Here is a 16775-nt window from a genome sequence, read left to right on the forward strand (position 1 = left end):
AAGAGATGGAGAAGAAAATGGCACACCGCTCCAGTATCTTCCTAAGAAAATCCTGATTGCATACATGACTGAACAAAACCATATAAGGTGACAATTCTATATTTCTGTGTTTTAAAATTTTTTTCCATCTGTTTAGGTTTCACATTTTTTAAGAGTATTGAATAATTGCTGAAGAAATTTTTTCTAAAATAGACTGAACAAATTATTTATATTCACTGAAAACACTGACAAATTTGTCTTTAAGTTGATGATGTGGTAAGTGTAAAATGGTACATTCTCTGAGCATGATTGGTTTATTAACAGTGGCACATGTAATATTAACAAAGTAGATCAAACTAACTACCTCAATAAGGCCAGTAACCCCAATGAGAAGGGAAGGAATTCTCTTTTTTTGACACATGGTTAAGAGATAGGGGCCAAAGGGTTGGCCTTCAGGTGTGGCTAATCGTGGCTCTCTCTGACAATTAAGGAATCTTGTTTTATGGGACTAGTCAGCCTCTATTAGTCTTGGTTAGGGGACCAGAACCGCCCAGTTTGACTTCCTGCCTTAATGGAGATCAAACCCACCCTAAATTGCACAAAGACAGGCAAAGTCTGATGACTTGTCTTTTAAAGAATGAAGACAGTTAAACTGGGGCTTACAGACAACAATCATGTGTGTCTCAGGGGCTAATGCATAAGTGATAATATTCCCTCCCTTTGAAGCACATTGTTAAAACCAGTATGGACTAGGAAAGACCACATGCTTGAGCTTAATTCCAAAAATGAGAAATATGACTTGACCAAAGGAAAATGAGAGTTAATTACAGGGGCAGCTAGGGCGCAGTGGATAGAGTTATTGGCCCTGGAGTCAGGAGTACCTGAGTTCAAATCTGGCCTCAGACACTTAATGATTACCTAGCTGTGTGGCCTTGGGCAAACCACTTAACCCTATTACCTTGCAAAAGAAAAAAGTTAATTACAGCATAGAATCAATTATTTTAAATAAAATATAAGCCAGTCAGTGGAGCAAATTATTAGAGTACTTTCAGAAACCAATTTATATTTTCTTTATTAGGGTTTGTAGCAAACATCTTTTAATAAAGCAAACATATTAGTCTTTAAGGACTCAATTGAGCCTATTCATCAAACTATATAAAAAAATGAAGCATTGTAGGGTACATTCTTTTCCTGCAAGCAAACTCTTTAGGATTCAATAGATTTACATATGCAGTAGCCCAGATGATCCTGGGCTATTATTTCATACCACCTGGAGAGGGTCTCTGTCTCTCTCTGACAAAACAATGTTAACCTTATTCTCTAGGTGGGCTGCCAGTGTGTTTTGCAGTTCTGATAGGAATCCTCGTTCAGTATTGCTGTGTTCACAAAGAATGACATTTATCCCTTGGGCAGTGGCATCGAGGACATCATGGTGCGACATCTCACCTGTTAGAAGTGGAGATAACGCAGATGGATTAAATTACTTAGAGGTCAAATAGGCAATCTTTGGAATACTTCCAAAGGCACAAATGGGCAATCACCAAGTCTGGAAGGATCCATTGGAGGCTGTTGCCTCCTTCAGGAGATAACTCAGTTCCACAGTGGCATAGGGAAGCTGATCAGCCCACATTTAATCAGTGCTTTTTGCTTTGCCTGGACTTCAATCCCAACTTTGTCTTTACTTAGTCCAGAAGGACTAAGAGATCATCAGCATCGAAAGGAAGACACAGCACCTTGGAAAGTACAGTAGTGGTGTCCCCCAGTACCACATAGACAGGAGTATCCTTGAAGTACTGAGAATTTGTCTACACCACATGGTTAGGGAACTTGATTTTACTGTAAGCCCATCCATTCATGTGTGTGTGTGTATTTAATTATATGTGCCTATACCTATCTGTAGCAAAGTTAAATTGAACTATCTTCAAGTCTTTAATATGTACTTTTGAAATTTGAAAGTAAATTTATTCATTACTTTTCACATCAAAAATAAAAATTCTGCATATGAACTGAGCCAGGCACAAAATGACTATTTGCTACATCTCTGCCTCTGTAGTTCAAATGCTCCCTATGGGGGAGACCATTCCTCTTAGTCTCTACTAGATAACTCCCCCTTAGGCTGCCTTCTTCATGAAACTTTCCTAATCTCATCTCTCTTCTTTACTTATCCTACCTGAAGCCAAAATTAATCTCAATAAATTCTACGAGTAGCATTTCCCCAAAGCTCTGAAGGAACTCTGCCACCCAAGAGCATGCCCTCATTCCCCCTGTCTGGAAGGGAATTAAAAAAAAAAGTCTGAGTCTAGCTGGGAAGGAGACCTTTGGAAAGGAAAGTCAACTAGGGCTTCCTTAATGATTTCAGGAGAATGGTTCTCTGAAGATTGTGCTGAAAGTGTAAATCGTCATTGTTATGTCTGGAGGCAAACTGGGAAACTTAGGCCCATTCAGTAAGCATTTGTTAAACATCCTCAATGCAGCAGGCAGGCAGGCACTGAGCAAGTGCTGAGGATACAAGAACAGACATAAGACAGACCCTGCCTGCCCTTAAGGACCTGACAACAACATAGAGATACATGTACCCAAACGAGCTCTATGGAAGGGAGATTTGAGTTCTAATGTAAGGAAGCCAATAGGTACAGTGGAAGAGGGAAAGCATGCTGGGAGCAGAGAGATGGCTGTTCCTGCAGTGGCCAGGAGGTTAGAGGGCACATGAGTAGAAGAAAGTAACCAAATAGAGCATTGTGTCTTTCACATCAAATAATTTACTTAATGGAAAACACAAAAAGAGGAACTGAAAGTGGTAACAGACAAGTCAGTTTTGAATAAAGTGATTTCTAAGATCATTGTACCTCTGAATTTGATGACTACTAACTTACTTAAAAAACAGAAAAGTAAAATCCAGACTGATTTGAGAACAACATCCCCATCTTGTGGTCATTATGGCATTACTGCTAGATATTTTTGGTTTTGGTAACAGCTAGTCTTGGGGTCCCGAGAGTAGCTTGCTCCTCTCTGAGAGACTAGTACATCATGAGCCTTGTATATTAAAATACTGACTCCATTCTAGTGATTGATTTCTTCCTTCCACAAGAAACATTAGCTCTCTTGTCAGTTTGAGTGTAATTCCTTTTGTAAAACGAGCTATTCTGAATTATTTTAAGACCTAGAACGGGGAAGGAAGAGGCTACAGAAATGGACTAGAGCAACTACAGAGGATGCCATGCATACCTGTAAGGTAAAGATCTGCTTCCACACCCCGAAGAACACTGCTTCCAGACCCGGCACACAAGGCTACTACTTTGACTTGTGACTCTTTTAAGAAACAAAAAAACCCAAATCATCACTTAATAAGCTTAGCATCAATTGTAAATTCAAATGCAGTATAGACTATCTCTTGGTCTCCCCAATAATAAATTTTAGTTGTGATAAAATCAAAGTATATGTATATAATTTTCCTTGAACTTAGATGGAAACCCACCAAAGCAGAATACTATTCCTTCAAAACTGGAGAAGAATTAATCTCTCCTATATAGAATGATATACAATGAGTCTCTTAATAACATCCCCACCACTTTTTTATATTTCAAAGCATTTAGGATACATCATCTAATTTATTTTTTCCTAAGGTTACCACAAAATTCTAAGGTAGGAATTTAAGACATTACTTCAGTTTTAGAGATGAGAACATAGGAAAGATAATTTTCTGATGTTAATCAAATGCAGATATTACTAATTTGAAGTGCAAAGCTGCCAATCACAATTAAAGAAATACACATTAAAATAACAGGTTCTACTTTATATGTATGATTGGCAAAGCTGACAAAAATGTGGGAAATGATAAACATTGGAAGAGATAAAACAGGAATACTTGGTGTAGCTATTCTAGAAAGCAATCTGGAACTATGATACAAAAATTACTCAAGTGTGTGTGTGTGTGTGTGTGTGTGTGTGTGTGTGTGTGTGTGTGTAGTGTTAATGATACTGTTCCCTTAGTCTATTCCCTAAATAAATGGGAAGAATACTCATCTATACTAAAACATTTGCAGCCACTTTTTTAGAGTAGCAAGTAACTGGCATATCTAAGGCTACAAATCAATCGGGGGAAAAACTAAACAAATAATGAATAAAATGGAGTACTAGTATGTGGCATAAGAAATGATGAAAGAATTGTTTCAAAGAAATCTAGGAAAACCTGTATTAACTGATGAAGAGTAAACAGAATTAGAACAATTCATTCAATAACAACACTATAAGGCTGAAAGTCTTACAAACTGAACGATATACCAACCAAACATGAGTCTGAAGGACCCACTGATAAACCATACTCCCCATCTGAGGTAGTGATGGGGTCAGGATATAAAATTACTAGTTGATTGATTATCCTTCATTCTAGGGGTATGGGTGTGGTTAAGTGATTTACCTAGGGTCACACAACTAGCTAGCATGTATGGCACTGCATTTGAACTAAGGCCCCTCCATTTTCAAAAACCAAAAATGATTTCACTATATTAGAGTTAAGTGTTAGACTTTGGCTGATCATCCCCAATGCAAGATTGGAATGCTCTACCAGAGGTCAGGCACAAATAGACCATGTAAACACTGTGCAGAACCATACATACATATATGTTTGGACATGACTTATATGGGCATTTGCTTACTAAGACTACATATTAGATAAAAGAATTTTAACTTAATTGAAATTTTTTTTAATTATCCCAAGTTGACTGTATTTTAAATTGTTAATTATATACAACTTTGCAGCCTACAAGTTTTTTTTTAAATTAGGTTTGGTCACATTTTCTTTGAATTGAGTAATTTGATTGAGTAATCTCCACCAAGAATTCTCTTAAGTAATTAAAATGCCAAGAATCTATAATCCAAAAATCTACTCCCTGAGCCTTAGGTTGAAAGTACTTTAATTGTTTCTCATGGATAAGGTTTAACCTACAATTCATTTAAGGCAGAATTTTCTTATGCCTACTTCAGTGTAAATATTTGGTTCCCAAGAGTCCTGGGAGAAGCTATGAGAGAGGAAAAGTCAGTGTAAGAATCATTTGAATTAGGTTACATCACCTGTATCATTTCACTAAGGTACATCCAGAACTGTTAAGATTTATTTTAACTAATAATTAGTTTTTAGTTTTAAAAACCACTATCCTTAGGGGCAAACCCTTCTCATGTTATATGGTCTTTTAGACTAGACATGGAAGGGGTGGCTAGATGGTGCAGTGGATACAGTACCAGCTCAGGAGTCAGGAGTACCTGAGTTCAAATCCGGCCTCAGACACTTAATTACTTAGTTGTGTGGCCTTGGGCAAGCCACTTAACCCCGATCCTTGAGCTACTAGCAAGTCTTTCAGTTTTTAATAGGACGAACATTATGCCCAGAGAAATTTATCCCTAATTTTCCTAGTGCACAAACTGGCAGAACAAACTGTACATGCTGTTTACCTAAAGTCTTCCCTACTCCAAGAGCCAGGCGGACATGGAGTAGTTTGAGGTGATCTTTGATTTGTTCAATCATGGTTGCCAAGGAGACTGATTCAGCCAATGTGCATAATCTTCCCATTCCAGTATCCAGAAGCAGGGGCTGCAGAGAAAACAGAATTTTCAAAGAATGTAGGGACACAGGTCACTATGAAAAGATACATTTTTAGGAGACCTTCCTCTTGGAACATAGTTTCCAGAAAGAAAATTGTTTGACTTTCACAGAAGGAATTGTTACCATTTATGTCTTTAAAGAGAATGCCTACATTTCAAATCTATGTGAGGTATACGTCTTCCCTTTTCAAACAGTCTCATATACACAAGCTTCTCTTCTGTGTCTCTCTCCCACCCTCTTCATATTGATCTATTTTACATTCAGGAAATGAAGTGCTCTCTATTAAGAATAACTGGTGTTACGTTTGTCCTGTACCTTGAATAATTAGTTAATGACAAATAGGAAAAGTATTTTGATATTTTTGTTTGTAAAAATATGAGATAACTTTTTTATGAAGGCTAAAGTATATTCATCATAGTGAGTATAAGATTACAGATGAGATAAAAGTTCTCAATTGACATTCAACTCAATATTAAAACTTGAGAAAAAAAAGAGGAAGCCCATACTACTGCTGCTATGTTTCTTGGAAACTAAAGTCCCTAGTTAAACTAACAACCTGTTAATACAGTAATTTTTATCTGTATTAAAAGTCATCAACCAAACCTTGAAATGAAATTAACATACATTATTACCTTCTCCAGTGACAGAATCTCAGTCTTTTGATAAAGATAACTGTTTTCAGAGAGAAGAGCCACCACTTGCAGCAATGCTTTCTTGGTACAATTCAAACAGACTCGTTTTTGTTCTTCTCCACCATTCCTAAGTGAAAAAAATACCTCCAAAGTTTAAGATAAACCTACATTAAATAAATACTTTGATTTAAAAACTAGATTTTTAGAGGCCAATGCACTACATTTCCTGAATAATGACACCACTACCAAAGAAAGTACCTCAGGAAATTATTTTAGGTTCACAGACAACCAAACATTCAGGCCAAGTCTCAATTATTTCTAAAACAAATAAATTCCCAGGAGGGGTTTCTTTTTGTTTTGTTTTTTTTAATAACCTGGAGCCTGTGGACAGCCTGGTAAAGCCTATAGACCCCTGACTAGAATGTTTTTAAACACATAAATAACTGGATTCCAAATAAAATAAAAATGCCTTTTTTTTTCCCTATCCAAGTTCACTGATCCCCTGTAATCTATCCTCTTGCCCTAGAATCTTTGGTCTTCATTTGAAGAAATAACTTAGTAAACCTTAAAATGCTAAACAATGTTTCTATATGCAATCTGATCTTCCTGCATCCATTCTCTCCTTTTCAATCCATCCACCATCACTATCAAACAGCACAGATCTGATCTCTTTCACTCTTCTGCTCCAGAAGCTTTAGTAGCTCCCCATTGTTTTTTGACTGAAATACAAATTTCTCAGTTTTAAATTCCTTTACAGTTTGGCTCAAACTTAAGCTTATCCTGCTGTCAATTTACTATTTCTTTACCTGAAACTTATTTTCAGCTAAACTGGCTTTCTTGCTCCTAGGAATCAATGACACATTTCCTGTCCCCATGCCCAGAATGTTTTTCCTCTTTGCTTCCAGTTAGCTCAAACTGACACCTCCTTCAAAAGCCTTACTCTGAGGGATAACTAAGTGATACAGTGGATACAGCCCTGGATTCAGGAGGACCTGAGTTCAAATCCGGTCTCAGACACTTAATACTTAGCTGTGTGACCTTGGGCAAATCACTTAACCCCACTGTCTTGTAAAACAAATAAAAACAAAAGCCTTGCTCTGATTCCTTCAAGTGGTAGTGCTCCCCCTACCCCACTTCAAGAACTATAACGGCTTTGCTTTTAACTTTTAAATTACAGAATACATCATTATATATCTGTGAACATGCATCTGACCCCTTTAGAATATAAAATCTTTTGAAGCTCATGTGCCTGCACAGTAGATTTCTTTTTGCATATAGTAGGTTAAAATTACTTACTGGTTTATTAATGTTAATAATTAACATGAGGGCGGGAGACTACTAATAGTTTTTATCTTTTCAACCTATTGGCTTTCACTTAAAAAAATATTTTTATTGAATAATGTAATTTGCAACAATGTCCTTTCCTTCTTTCTTACTAGCAAACCATTATAACAAAGAATTAAAAGAAAGACTAGTTTAAATTTTTTTAAATAATTTTCATTAGGCATTTCTCATTTTCATTTTTTACAAGGCAACGGGGTTAAGTGACTTACCTAAGGCCACACAGTTAGGCAATTAAGTGTCTGAGGCCGGATCTGAACTCAGATCCTCCAGAGCTGGTGCTCTAGTCACTGCACCACCTAGCTGCCCCCACTTCTCATCTTTAACAGGTAAACGGCTATAGATGTGTAATATAGCTTTTTTTTTTAATGAGCTGGATAATTTTGTTAAAAAAAAATGCTTTGCTATATGGGATGACCCCTTCAGAGGGGGAGGGACATGGCAGAAATGTAGGTTAAGATTAACAAAAAATTTAATAAATTTAAAAAACTATTCATCATCAAAGAATCTTAACTATTTTCTAGAAACCAGAAAGTCTCAAGTAGGGGTCCATTAAGGCATCATTCACAAGCAAAAGGTAAGGCTAAGATGGGCCAACTAGAAGCAAAGAAAAAGCTGTTGAAGATTTTACAGTAAGGAAAAACTAGAAAACCAGTTCTCTGAAATATATCTATCCAATTGTCACTTTGAATGCAAATGTGCATTTTTCACATAGTGTTTCATTGTGTCAGAGAATATATTCCTTGAAGTGACTGTAGGGATTGGATGGTTAGGGTTCTCTATTCAAAAACCCATAAAGAACTGTCATCCTAAGAGTTGAAATTGTTACAAGTTATCCCTGGACAACAATAACAAGTACCCTCCTCTTCCTTCTCCCACCCCGAGGATTTAATGTTCAAATGAGTATAAGGAACTTTTGAACTTAAAGGCTACTATCCAAAAGGTCACTTTTTAGTATTATAACATGGTACAGCCTTCAGTCTTTGTCATGCAAGATGACATTTCTCAGAGTACATGGGCAACCATTATAGTTTATTTGGTTGCTTTTTGCAAGGCAATAAAGTTAAGTGACTTCTCCAAGGTCAAACAGCTAGGTAGGCTCTCCTGATTCCAGGGCCAGTGCTCTATTCACTGCATCACCTAGTTACCCCCTATAGTTCTATTTATACAAATGTATCTTGACCCATAGTTTGGCATACCTTGTTACTTTTTATGATGCTTTCAATAAACTAAGTCAGCCTGCACATTCTAAAATGCCAACAGGAAATCTGGTTGTGAAAGGAAACAATTTGAAGTGGCACAATAAAGACTCAGAATGAATTCCTAGGTCTTAGCAAAACAGATCTCTGTGGTATGACAGTTAAAATGTTTTAAATCCTTGGGAATAGAAACATGGTGAGATTTCTTATATGGTCTGTTTGTATTCTGTAGTCATTCTACAGATCTATTCCTCTTTAAACCCTCAGGAAAGTTAAGATATATGTATAATCATCCTATCCTGGAGGAAAGGATTTAGTTTAAAACTATAAATTAATGAGTGCCACAAATATCCTTAAAAAACAAATAAGAATGAAAGATTTAATACCTAGCAGAGAAGGTAGTTATTGAAACTTCTGGGATGTCTCTTACTGCAGACATGAATTTGTCCATACTTGGGGAGTCATTTATATTAAACTCCACTCGATGGGCTCCTATTGTTGGATAGCTGGGAGCTTTTGATGGATGTATTGGAAGAGAGGTACAAGCTCCTAAAAAAAAGTAAAGAACATAAGAAGATTTTCATTACATTAAAAAATTAAGACCTGCTACTAATGTCTTCCTGCAATGACTAATCTTGACATGGTGCATTTGCAAAGAAGTGAGAGCTTTGATAGTTCCTCCCAAACTGGAGAGACTGAATAAGGAATGGGACTATATGTCAAAGGATCCATCTACCTAAGTTCAGAAAAGCTCATCACCAGAGTAGCTGTAGGGAAATGAATTCACCAGCCACAGCAATTCTTGAAAATTATCAATAAAGTTTAGAGTGATTGGAGTCTCAAATCAGTTGAGGTAGTAACCATATCAACAGAATCATGGAGTCCTTAAATGCTTCAATATAGAAGTGTGAACCAAGAGAGGCAAAGAGTAGGGGGCAATCAACAGATTTTAATACAAAAAAGTAAGTAACATACTCAGGGATTCAGAGAGGTACTAAAAATATCCTTTTCAGAAGGCCTTTGAAGAGCACAATTATCTGGAAATAAGAAAGGAAAATTTTTCTACAATCTAATTTAAAACAAGGCTTTGAATTACTCTGAGAAATCTACTACTTATTAGGTCATGCATTAGATGTACTGGTATACAAAGATTTAAGTTCTAATTATCTGTGGAAAGTCTGGTTGTCCTAATACAGACCATAAGATAGAATAACTACCTTCAGCTACCAGAAAAATCAAACATTAAATAAAGGAGTCAATTTAAAAGTAAGAGATAACTATCATCTTTATCTCTTCAGGTACAGCTGAAATGGTTTCATTCTCTTACAGTGTTTAGGAAATCAATAAATACTTGTTAACTGATTTATGTAGATTTTTTTTATTCAAGTCATTGCTTTATTAGAGACTATTATTAGGAATAATTTTTTTAAATTCCTTATTTTTTTTTTAGGTTTTGTAAGGCAAATGGGGTTAAGTGGCTTGCCCAAGGCCATATGGCTAGGTAATTATTAAGTGTCTGAGGCCAGATTTGACTCCAAGGCCAGTGCTCTATCCACTGTGCTACCTAGCTGCGCCATTTTTAAAAAAATTCTGAAGTGTAATTTAACTAGTATACTTCATTACCAATTTTTTAAAGATTTAAAATGATCAAGATGTCTATTTCCTGCAACTATCAGAAGCAATTAAGTTGTAAGGAGGTTACAATTAGAAAGGGACTCTCAATTTTCAGAAGTTTGTGAAGGGAAATTTAAAATTTCAAGAAATGAGAAAAGTCTTACCAAGTCCTTTTGCTAACCAGTTGTTGACTCCTTGGGGTAAAGCATCATAGGCAGTATGTGGAGAGTAAATACCAATTCTATTCTCTAAAGCTTGGATCACTAGACGTTCCTTCCACGTTTTCCAAGTTATATGCTTAAGTGGTAGAAAAATAGGTGGATGATAGGACAGAATGAGATCTGCTTTCCTTTGGAGTGCCTCTTCCATCACCTCCTCAGTCAGGTCATTTGTTAGTAAAAGTGTCTTCACAGTATGGGGTGGACTTGGCTCCACTAATAATCCAACATTGTCCCAATTTTCAGCTAATGAAAGAGAGGCAAAGTTATTCAATGATGAAACAAGAGTTTTCAGATCCATGAAAGGACGTGAAGGACTGATGGCCAAGGGCTGGCGACGCTGGAATTTTCTGCTGATGAATGACTGGGGAGCTTGGAACTTCAGGGAAACCAAGCGCATACAGGATAACATGCAGAAAGCAGATGAGACTCAGGATCTGAAATCATAAAAATAGGAAATAAATATGCAAACCACATTGTATGTTTAGTTGAGCTTGACTCTTCCATACCCTTCAAAGTACAATCTATGTTCCATGCCTTCTTAGAGATATGACCCATGACCCTAACCCATTATCCATGGTCTCTTTTGTACCCCTACAAGTTTATCAATATCACTTCAGCTATTTAGCCAAAGGTAGCATGGAATCACTGGATTTCAAATCCTATCTCCGAAACATACAGGCTGTAATCCTATAAAAATTACTTTCTGAACCTTAGTTGCCTCATCTTGTAAATGGGAAAAATCCCTGTAAAATTCATTTCATAGAGTTATTGAAGCTTAAATGAGATAATGAACATAAAGGACTTTATAAAATTTTTAAATTCTACAGAACTGTCAGCTGTTATTTAGTATATTCTACTAGGTATTACTATTATCTTGTTATATATATATATATATGTTTCATTTGTCCAACTAGACTGTAAGTCTCCTGAGGATAACATCTCCTGTGCCTCTCCCTAAGCCTAAAGGTGAATGGATTTGAACCCAGGTACTCCTGACTCCAGGGCCGGTACTTTATCCACTGCGCCACCTAGCCGCTCATGCTCATTGAATTCTTAACAAATATTCATTTCGGGGCAGTGCAGTGGATGAAGCACCGGCCCTGGAGTCAGGAGTACCTGGATTCAAATCCGGTGTGTCAGACACTTAATAATTACCTAGCTGTGTGGGCCTTGGGCAAGCCACTTAACCCCGTTTGTCTTGCAAAAACCTTAAAAAAAAAAAAGCAATGAACAAATGAATCCATGCTAATAACAGACACTGCTTTAACCTTTGGATACTTCTTTTTTTTTTTAACCTTTGGATATTTCTACCAGTCCTTATCCAAAACTGAAAATTATAGTCAGTATTCCTGATTAAAACTCCTTGGATTTTTTTTTTTAGGTTTTTGCAAGGCAAATGGGGTTAAGTGACTTGCCCAAGACCACAAAGCTAGGTAATTATTAAGTGTCTGAGCCCGGATTTGAACCCAGGTACTCCTGACTCCAGGGCCGGTGCTTTATCCACTGTGCCACCTAGCCGCCCCTCCTTGGATCTTCTAAGCTCTTTTTTGCTTATCAGTAACACTTCCCATTTTCCACCTGGTTCACCACTCCTTGGAACATTTCTATCACTCTCATATCCACTCAATCCACAATGCCCTTGGGTGGTGCCTCCCTATTCTGGCTCCTTTTCAGCTTCCTTTGGCATTTTTGTCTTTGCTTTGAGGATAGGGACTATCTTTTATGTGTTTTTCTCTAGCAGTAGCCCAGTGTCTTGACAATGTTTATTGATCTGTTAAGTACCTATTATGTTCTAGTCTGCGAAATTACAGTTGAGGGGGGGAAATATGTACATATAGAGGTTTTCATCAGATAGATAGAAAATGTTTTAAGTGAAAGCACAGGTAGCTGGGAAGATCAGGAAACACTTCATGTAGGAGATGATAACTGAGCTAAGCTGTGAAAGAAGTCAGAAGCAGAGACAAAGAGGGGTGCAGTCCACAGCCAAGGCAAAGGCTCAGCATACTCAAGGCCAGTCTGGATGAACTACTGTGCTGTGAATGAGACCACAAAGGAAGGATGGGGCCAAGTTATTTCAGAGTTACTTGTCAAACTGAGTTTACATTAGATCTTTCAGATGCCAGGGAACCCCCAGCACCTTCCTGTGTAGGGAAGTGATATGGTCAGACACTTTGGCAGCTGTGTAGAGAGGCTGGATTGCAGTGCAGGAAAAGTTAAGGTAGCATCCATTTAAGTGAATAGATGCAAGAGGTGATAAGGAGGTAGTAATAGTAGGATTTAGGAACAGACTGGAAATGTGGAGAAAGGGGAGAATGAGGAGTCAAAGATGATTCCTATTTTGAAAACCTGAGTAACTGTGGAATAATAGTGCTTTTGAAAGAAATAAGGAATTTGAGAAGAGAAGTAGGTTCAGGAGAAAATAATTCTCTTGGTTCTCCTTTTACCAGATGGGCTATTGCTTCTCCTCTGATGGATCTTGATCCACATCAAACCATCAAATGGGTTTGCCCAAGGCATTGTCTCTTCTTGACTTCCTCTCTTACCTCACTTGGTAATATCATAGGCTTCCACTGGTTTTTATCACCATCTCTAACCAGTTCTGGCCTCTCTCCTTAGACATCTCAACATATTCAAAACAAAGCTCATCTTTTTTACCCACTCTCCTCTCTTCTCAACTTCCCAATTACTGTTTTAGCCATTCAGCTTTCATTCTTGATATCCTCAATTCTCACCCCACAAACCCAATCTGTCTTCATACCTTGCTGGTTCTACTTTCCTATTCATGCCCTAATAATTTTTTGCCTGTACTATTGCAATAGCCTTTTAGTTGATTTCCCTACCTGTTTACCATTCCAACCTATCCTCCACACAGCTACTAGGGATTTTCCTAAAGAGTTAAGTAGGCATCATCCTCCTACCTACAACTCCTATTTAGAGTCCTATGGCACATAAAGCTCCTCAATACCTGGCCTCTTCTTACTTTTCTTGTCTTCTTAGGCTTGACTCCCATCCATGCTCTCTACAATCCAAATATAATGATCAACTTGCTGTCCCCACCTTTGCACTGGCTGATTCCCTTAGCTGGACCATTCTCCCTCCTCACCTCTGCCTTTTAGATCCCTTGGTTTCCTTCAAAATATTCAAATGCGGGGCAGCTAGGTGGTGCAGTGGACCCTGCAGTCAAGAGTCCCTGAGTTCAAATCTGCCCTCAGACACTTAATAATTACCTAGCCATGTGGCCTTGGGCAAGTCACTTAACCCCATTGCCTTGAAAAAAATATATATATATGTATATAAAAAATATAAAAATACAAAATATTCAAATGCTACCTTTTGTAGGAGTCTTTTTCCAGTCTCCCCAAATGCTGGAATCTTCTATTTGTTTATTTTTATTTTTGCAAGGCAATGGGGTTAAATGACTTGCCCAAAGTTGCAAGTAGTGAAACTAAGGAGAGACTTAAATTAATTAAAGGGTAATTAAAGGGAGCTGACTGAGATCATCTCACAACCTTGAAGTCATCCTGGACTCTTATCTTTCATTTTTTTTTGCAGCATCTCTCGAATACACCTCCCTTCTCTCCTCTGACACTGCCTACACTTTGGTGAGGGCTCTTATCACTTCACACCTGGACTACAGCAACAGTGTGCCTCAAGTCTCTTTCCACTTCAATCCATTCACTAATTCAGCCATTTTCCTAATGTGCAGATTTGCCCACTACACTATCTTCCTATTGACTCTGGGATCAAATGCAAAATGTTTTGTTTGGAATTCAAAATCCTCCATAGGGGTGGCTAGGTGGCACAGTGGATAAGTGCCCCGGCCCTGGAGTCAGTAGTATCTGACTTCAAATCTGGTCTCAGACAATAATTGCCTAGTTGTTTGACCTTGGGCAAGTCACTTTACCCCACTGCCTTGCAAAAAAAAAAACCCAAACCCTCCATATTCTAGCCGCCTCCTGCCTTTCCAGTTTTCTTACATCATACTCTCTAACATGTACTCTTCTATCCAGTGAAACTGGCCTCCTGAATGTTGCTTGAATAAGACCTCCCATCTGAAAATTTTCTCTGGTTGTCTTACATGAATGGAACATTTTCTCTCTACTGACTGCTGACTTCCTTTAAATCCCAACTTCTCTTAATCCCAATGCTTAATCCCTTGTATTCCCAATGCCTTCCTCTGCTAATCACTTCCTATTTATTCTAGTTTGCTTTGTGTGTATTTGTTGTATGGCATTTCCCTCTTTATGTGAGATCTCTGAGGAAAAGGGACTATCTCTCGCCTCTTTTAGATCCTTGATGCTTAGCACAGTGACTGGCACCTAGTAGTTGCTCACTGATCATTATACAGTGTATAGACAGACCAGGTGCATCTCAATAAAATCAATGTCATGAAAATCCAAATGAGAGATATAAAGGAGAAAAATATGATTAACAGTGTAAAATGCTGCAGAGCTTCAAAGGATGAGGATGGTGGAAGTCCTAAGGTTTTACAATTATGAGATCACTGTTAACCAGTTTCAGCTGAGTAATGAAGTCAGAAACCAGACTTCAAAAGACTAAAGAGGAAATGTAAATAATAATTGTGGATGACATTCCAGCAACCTCATTATTAAATTTCTATCATGTATAAAGGATGAGCCACACAAAAAAGAGGGCTGTGATAGGACAAGATCCAAAAATGAATAAGATACTCATGCTCCCAAGATTACTGTGTGTGGAAGGAGGAAATAAGACACTTATATGTTGCAATATGAGACTGAGTAGAATGTGAAAGCAGTGAAATATAAAAAGTAATAAATAGCAACATATGGAAGGTTCAAAAAAGTCTCTTTCAGCAAGTGACTTTGTCCTGAGAGGAAGGCTTAGGGATATATTCTAGAATCCAATAAGATAATTTATTGGTGACATGCTGTCTGATAATTTACCTTGTTCCCATAGCTGTAATTACATACCCAACTCTTGCCAGGGTGGGTAAAGAGTTTACTTTAAGAATCAACCATGATATGATTTCTCTCTCATCACACTCAATTTGAATCAACATACAACATGGAAACAATGTAAAGACTGACAAATTGCTTTCTGTGGGGAGGGAAGTAAGATTAGCGAAAAAATTGTAAAACTCAAAATAAATAAAATTTTTAATAGAAAAAAATGAAATGTAAAAGAAACAAACTAACAAAAAAGAATCAACCATGAGGAACTACCAGAACTTTTTCCCCTCCTGGGTTATTTATTTGGTTGAGTGCTTGATTTCAAGGGATTGAAAAAAAACAGCCAATTATTCATTTTTCTCCTTCAGGGATGTAATCTCTTGATATGGGGTGTGAGGTGTTGGTCTAATCTAAGTTACTTCCAATTTTCCCCTGCAGTTTTTATCAAAGGGAGAGTTTTGATCCCAATGGCTGGACTCTTTGGGTTTATCAAACAGCAGATTACTAGAATCATCTCCTGCTTTTTACACCTAGTCTATTCCACTGATCCACCACTCTATGTCTTTGCCAATGCCAGACAGTTTTGATGACCGATGCTTTATAATATAATTTTAGATCAGGTAGGGCTGAGCCTCCTTCTTTTGCACTTTTTTCCCCCCATTAAATCTCAGGGATGTAATCTCAAGACTGTAGGTAAACTTCTTAAACGGGAAGCTCCCTCCACTGTGGATCAGCAACTTGCTCATATAGCATCGTTATCTTAGGCCAGGAGAGAAGGTTCTAGTCAACGCAATAAACTCTTATTATGCTTTATTCGAGACAAGTAATGGCTTTCATTGATGCCCATTACCCATCTCACCCCGCTGGAATGAGGAAACTAAGGCAGAGTCGAAGTGATTTGGCCAAGAAAGCGGCGTGGCGCGTCTGAGCTGCGGCCTCGGGAAACCAGGCAGGTGAGGAAGGCCCGAGGCCCCCGCCGGCCTCGCGCTGTCCCCGGGCCCTGGGGCAGCTGCCGGCCTCGTTTTGCCTTTTTTTTTTAACAATTCCACAATTTCCCCCAATCTCGCGCCCCTCCCCCACCCCATTTTGCTTTTTCAACGAAGAACTGGTTCGGCGCGCAGGTCTCCGCGACCCCTACCTCCTCGGGCAGCTGCGCCGGTTCGCCTCGGGGGGCTCGGAGTGGAAGCCCAGGCTGCCGCCTCCCCCTGGACTAGGCCCCGGCCCCGGCCCCGGCCCGCCCCAAGGAGGAAGAGTCTCGT

The 16775-nt window shown here is 38.2% G+C and overlaps 2 protein-coding genes across 4 annotated transcripts in view; one reads left to right on the top strand and one right to left on the bottom strand.

Annotated features, from left to right (window-relative positions):
• Window positions 1–11410, top strand: part of ORC2 (origin recognition complex subunit 2) — a 74594-nt gene extending 63184 nt beyond the window's left edge. For 2 of the 3 annotated variants that reach the window (XR_012469453.1, XR_012469455.1), the window contains exon 18: window positions 4–11410. The gene's annotated coding sequence lies outside the window, so the exon portion shown is untranslated. The remainder of the gene's footprint in view (window positions 1–3) is intronic. The other variant, XR_012469454.1, reaches the window with a different exon arrangement.
• NIF3L1 (NGG1 interacting factor 3 like 1) lies at window positions 963–16740 on the bottom strand. Its single transcript, XM_074191669.1, has 7 exons — window positions 16655–16740; window positions 10529–11019; window positions 9137–9299; window positions 6211–6337; window positions 5428–5566; window positions 3205–3288; window positions 963–1425 (listed from the first exon to the last, which is right to left on the bottom strand). The coding sequence occupies exons 2-7, from the start codon at window positions 10992–10994 to the stop codon at window positions 1241–1243; spliced, it is 1164 nt and encodes a 387-aa protein (XP_074047770.1). The 5' UTR covers window positions 10995–11019; window positions 16655–16740; the 3' UTR covers window positions 963–1240.
• Window positions 16741–16775: the final 35 nt, after the last annotated feature.

Source organism: Macrotis lagotis, chromosome 6, assembly GCF_037893015.1.
Source record: "Macrotis lagotis isolate mMagLag1 chromosome 6, bilby.v1.9.chrom.fasta, whole genome shotgun sequence".
Lineage (NCBI taxonomy): Eukaryota > Metazoa > Chordata > Mammalia > Peramelemorphia > Peramelidae > Macrotis > Macrotis lagotis.

What these genes read in the sequence shown, in the direction of transcription:
- NIF3L1 (XM_074191669.1), bottom strand. Translation starts at nt 10,994, where the DNA reads ATGTTATCCTGTATGCGCTTGGTTTCCCTGAAGTTCCAAGCTCCCCAG. An exon ending in CTGGTTAGCAAAAGGACTTG is followed by an intron (nt 9,300 to 10,528) that starts GTAAGACTTTTC and finishes ACTTTTTTTTAG; the next exon opens with GAGCTTGTACCTCTCTTCCA. An exon ending in ATAACTACCTTCTCTGCTAG is followed by an intron (nt 6,338 to 9,136) that starts GTATTAAATCTT and finishes TTTTTCACTTAG; the next exon opens with GAATGGTGGAGAAGAACAAA.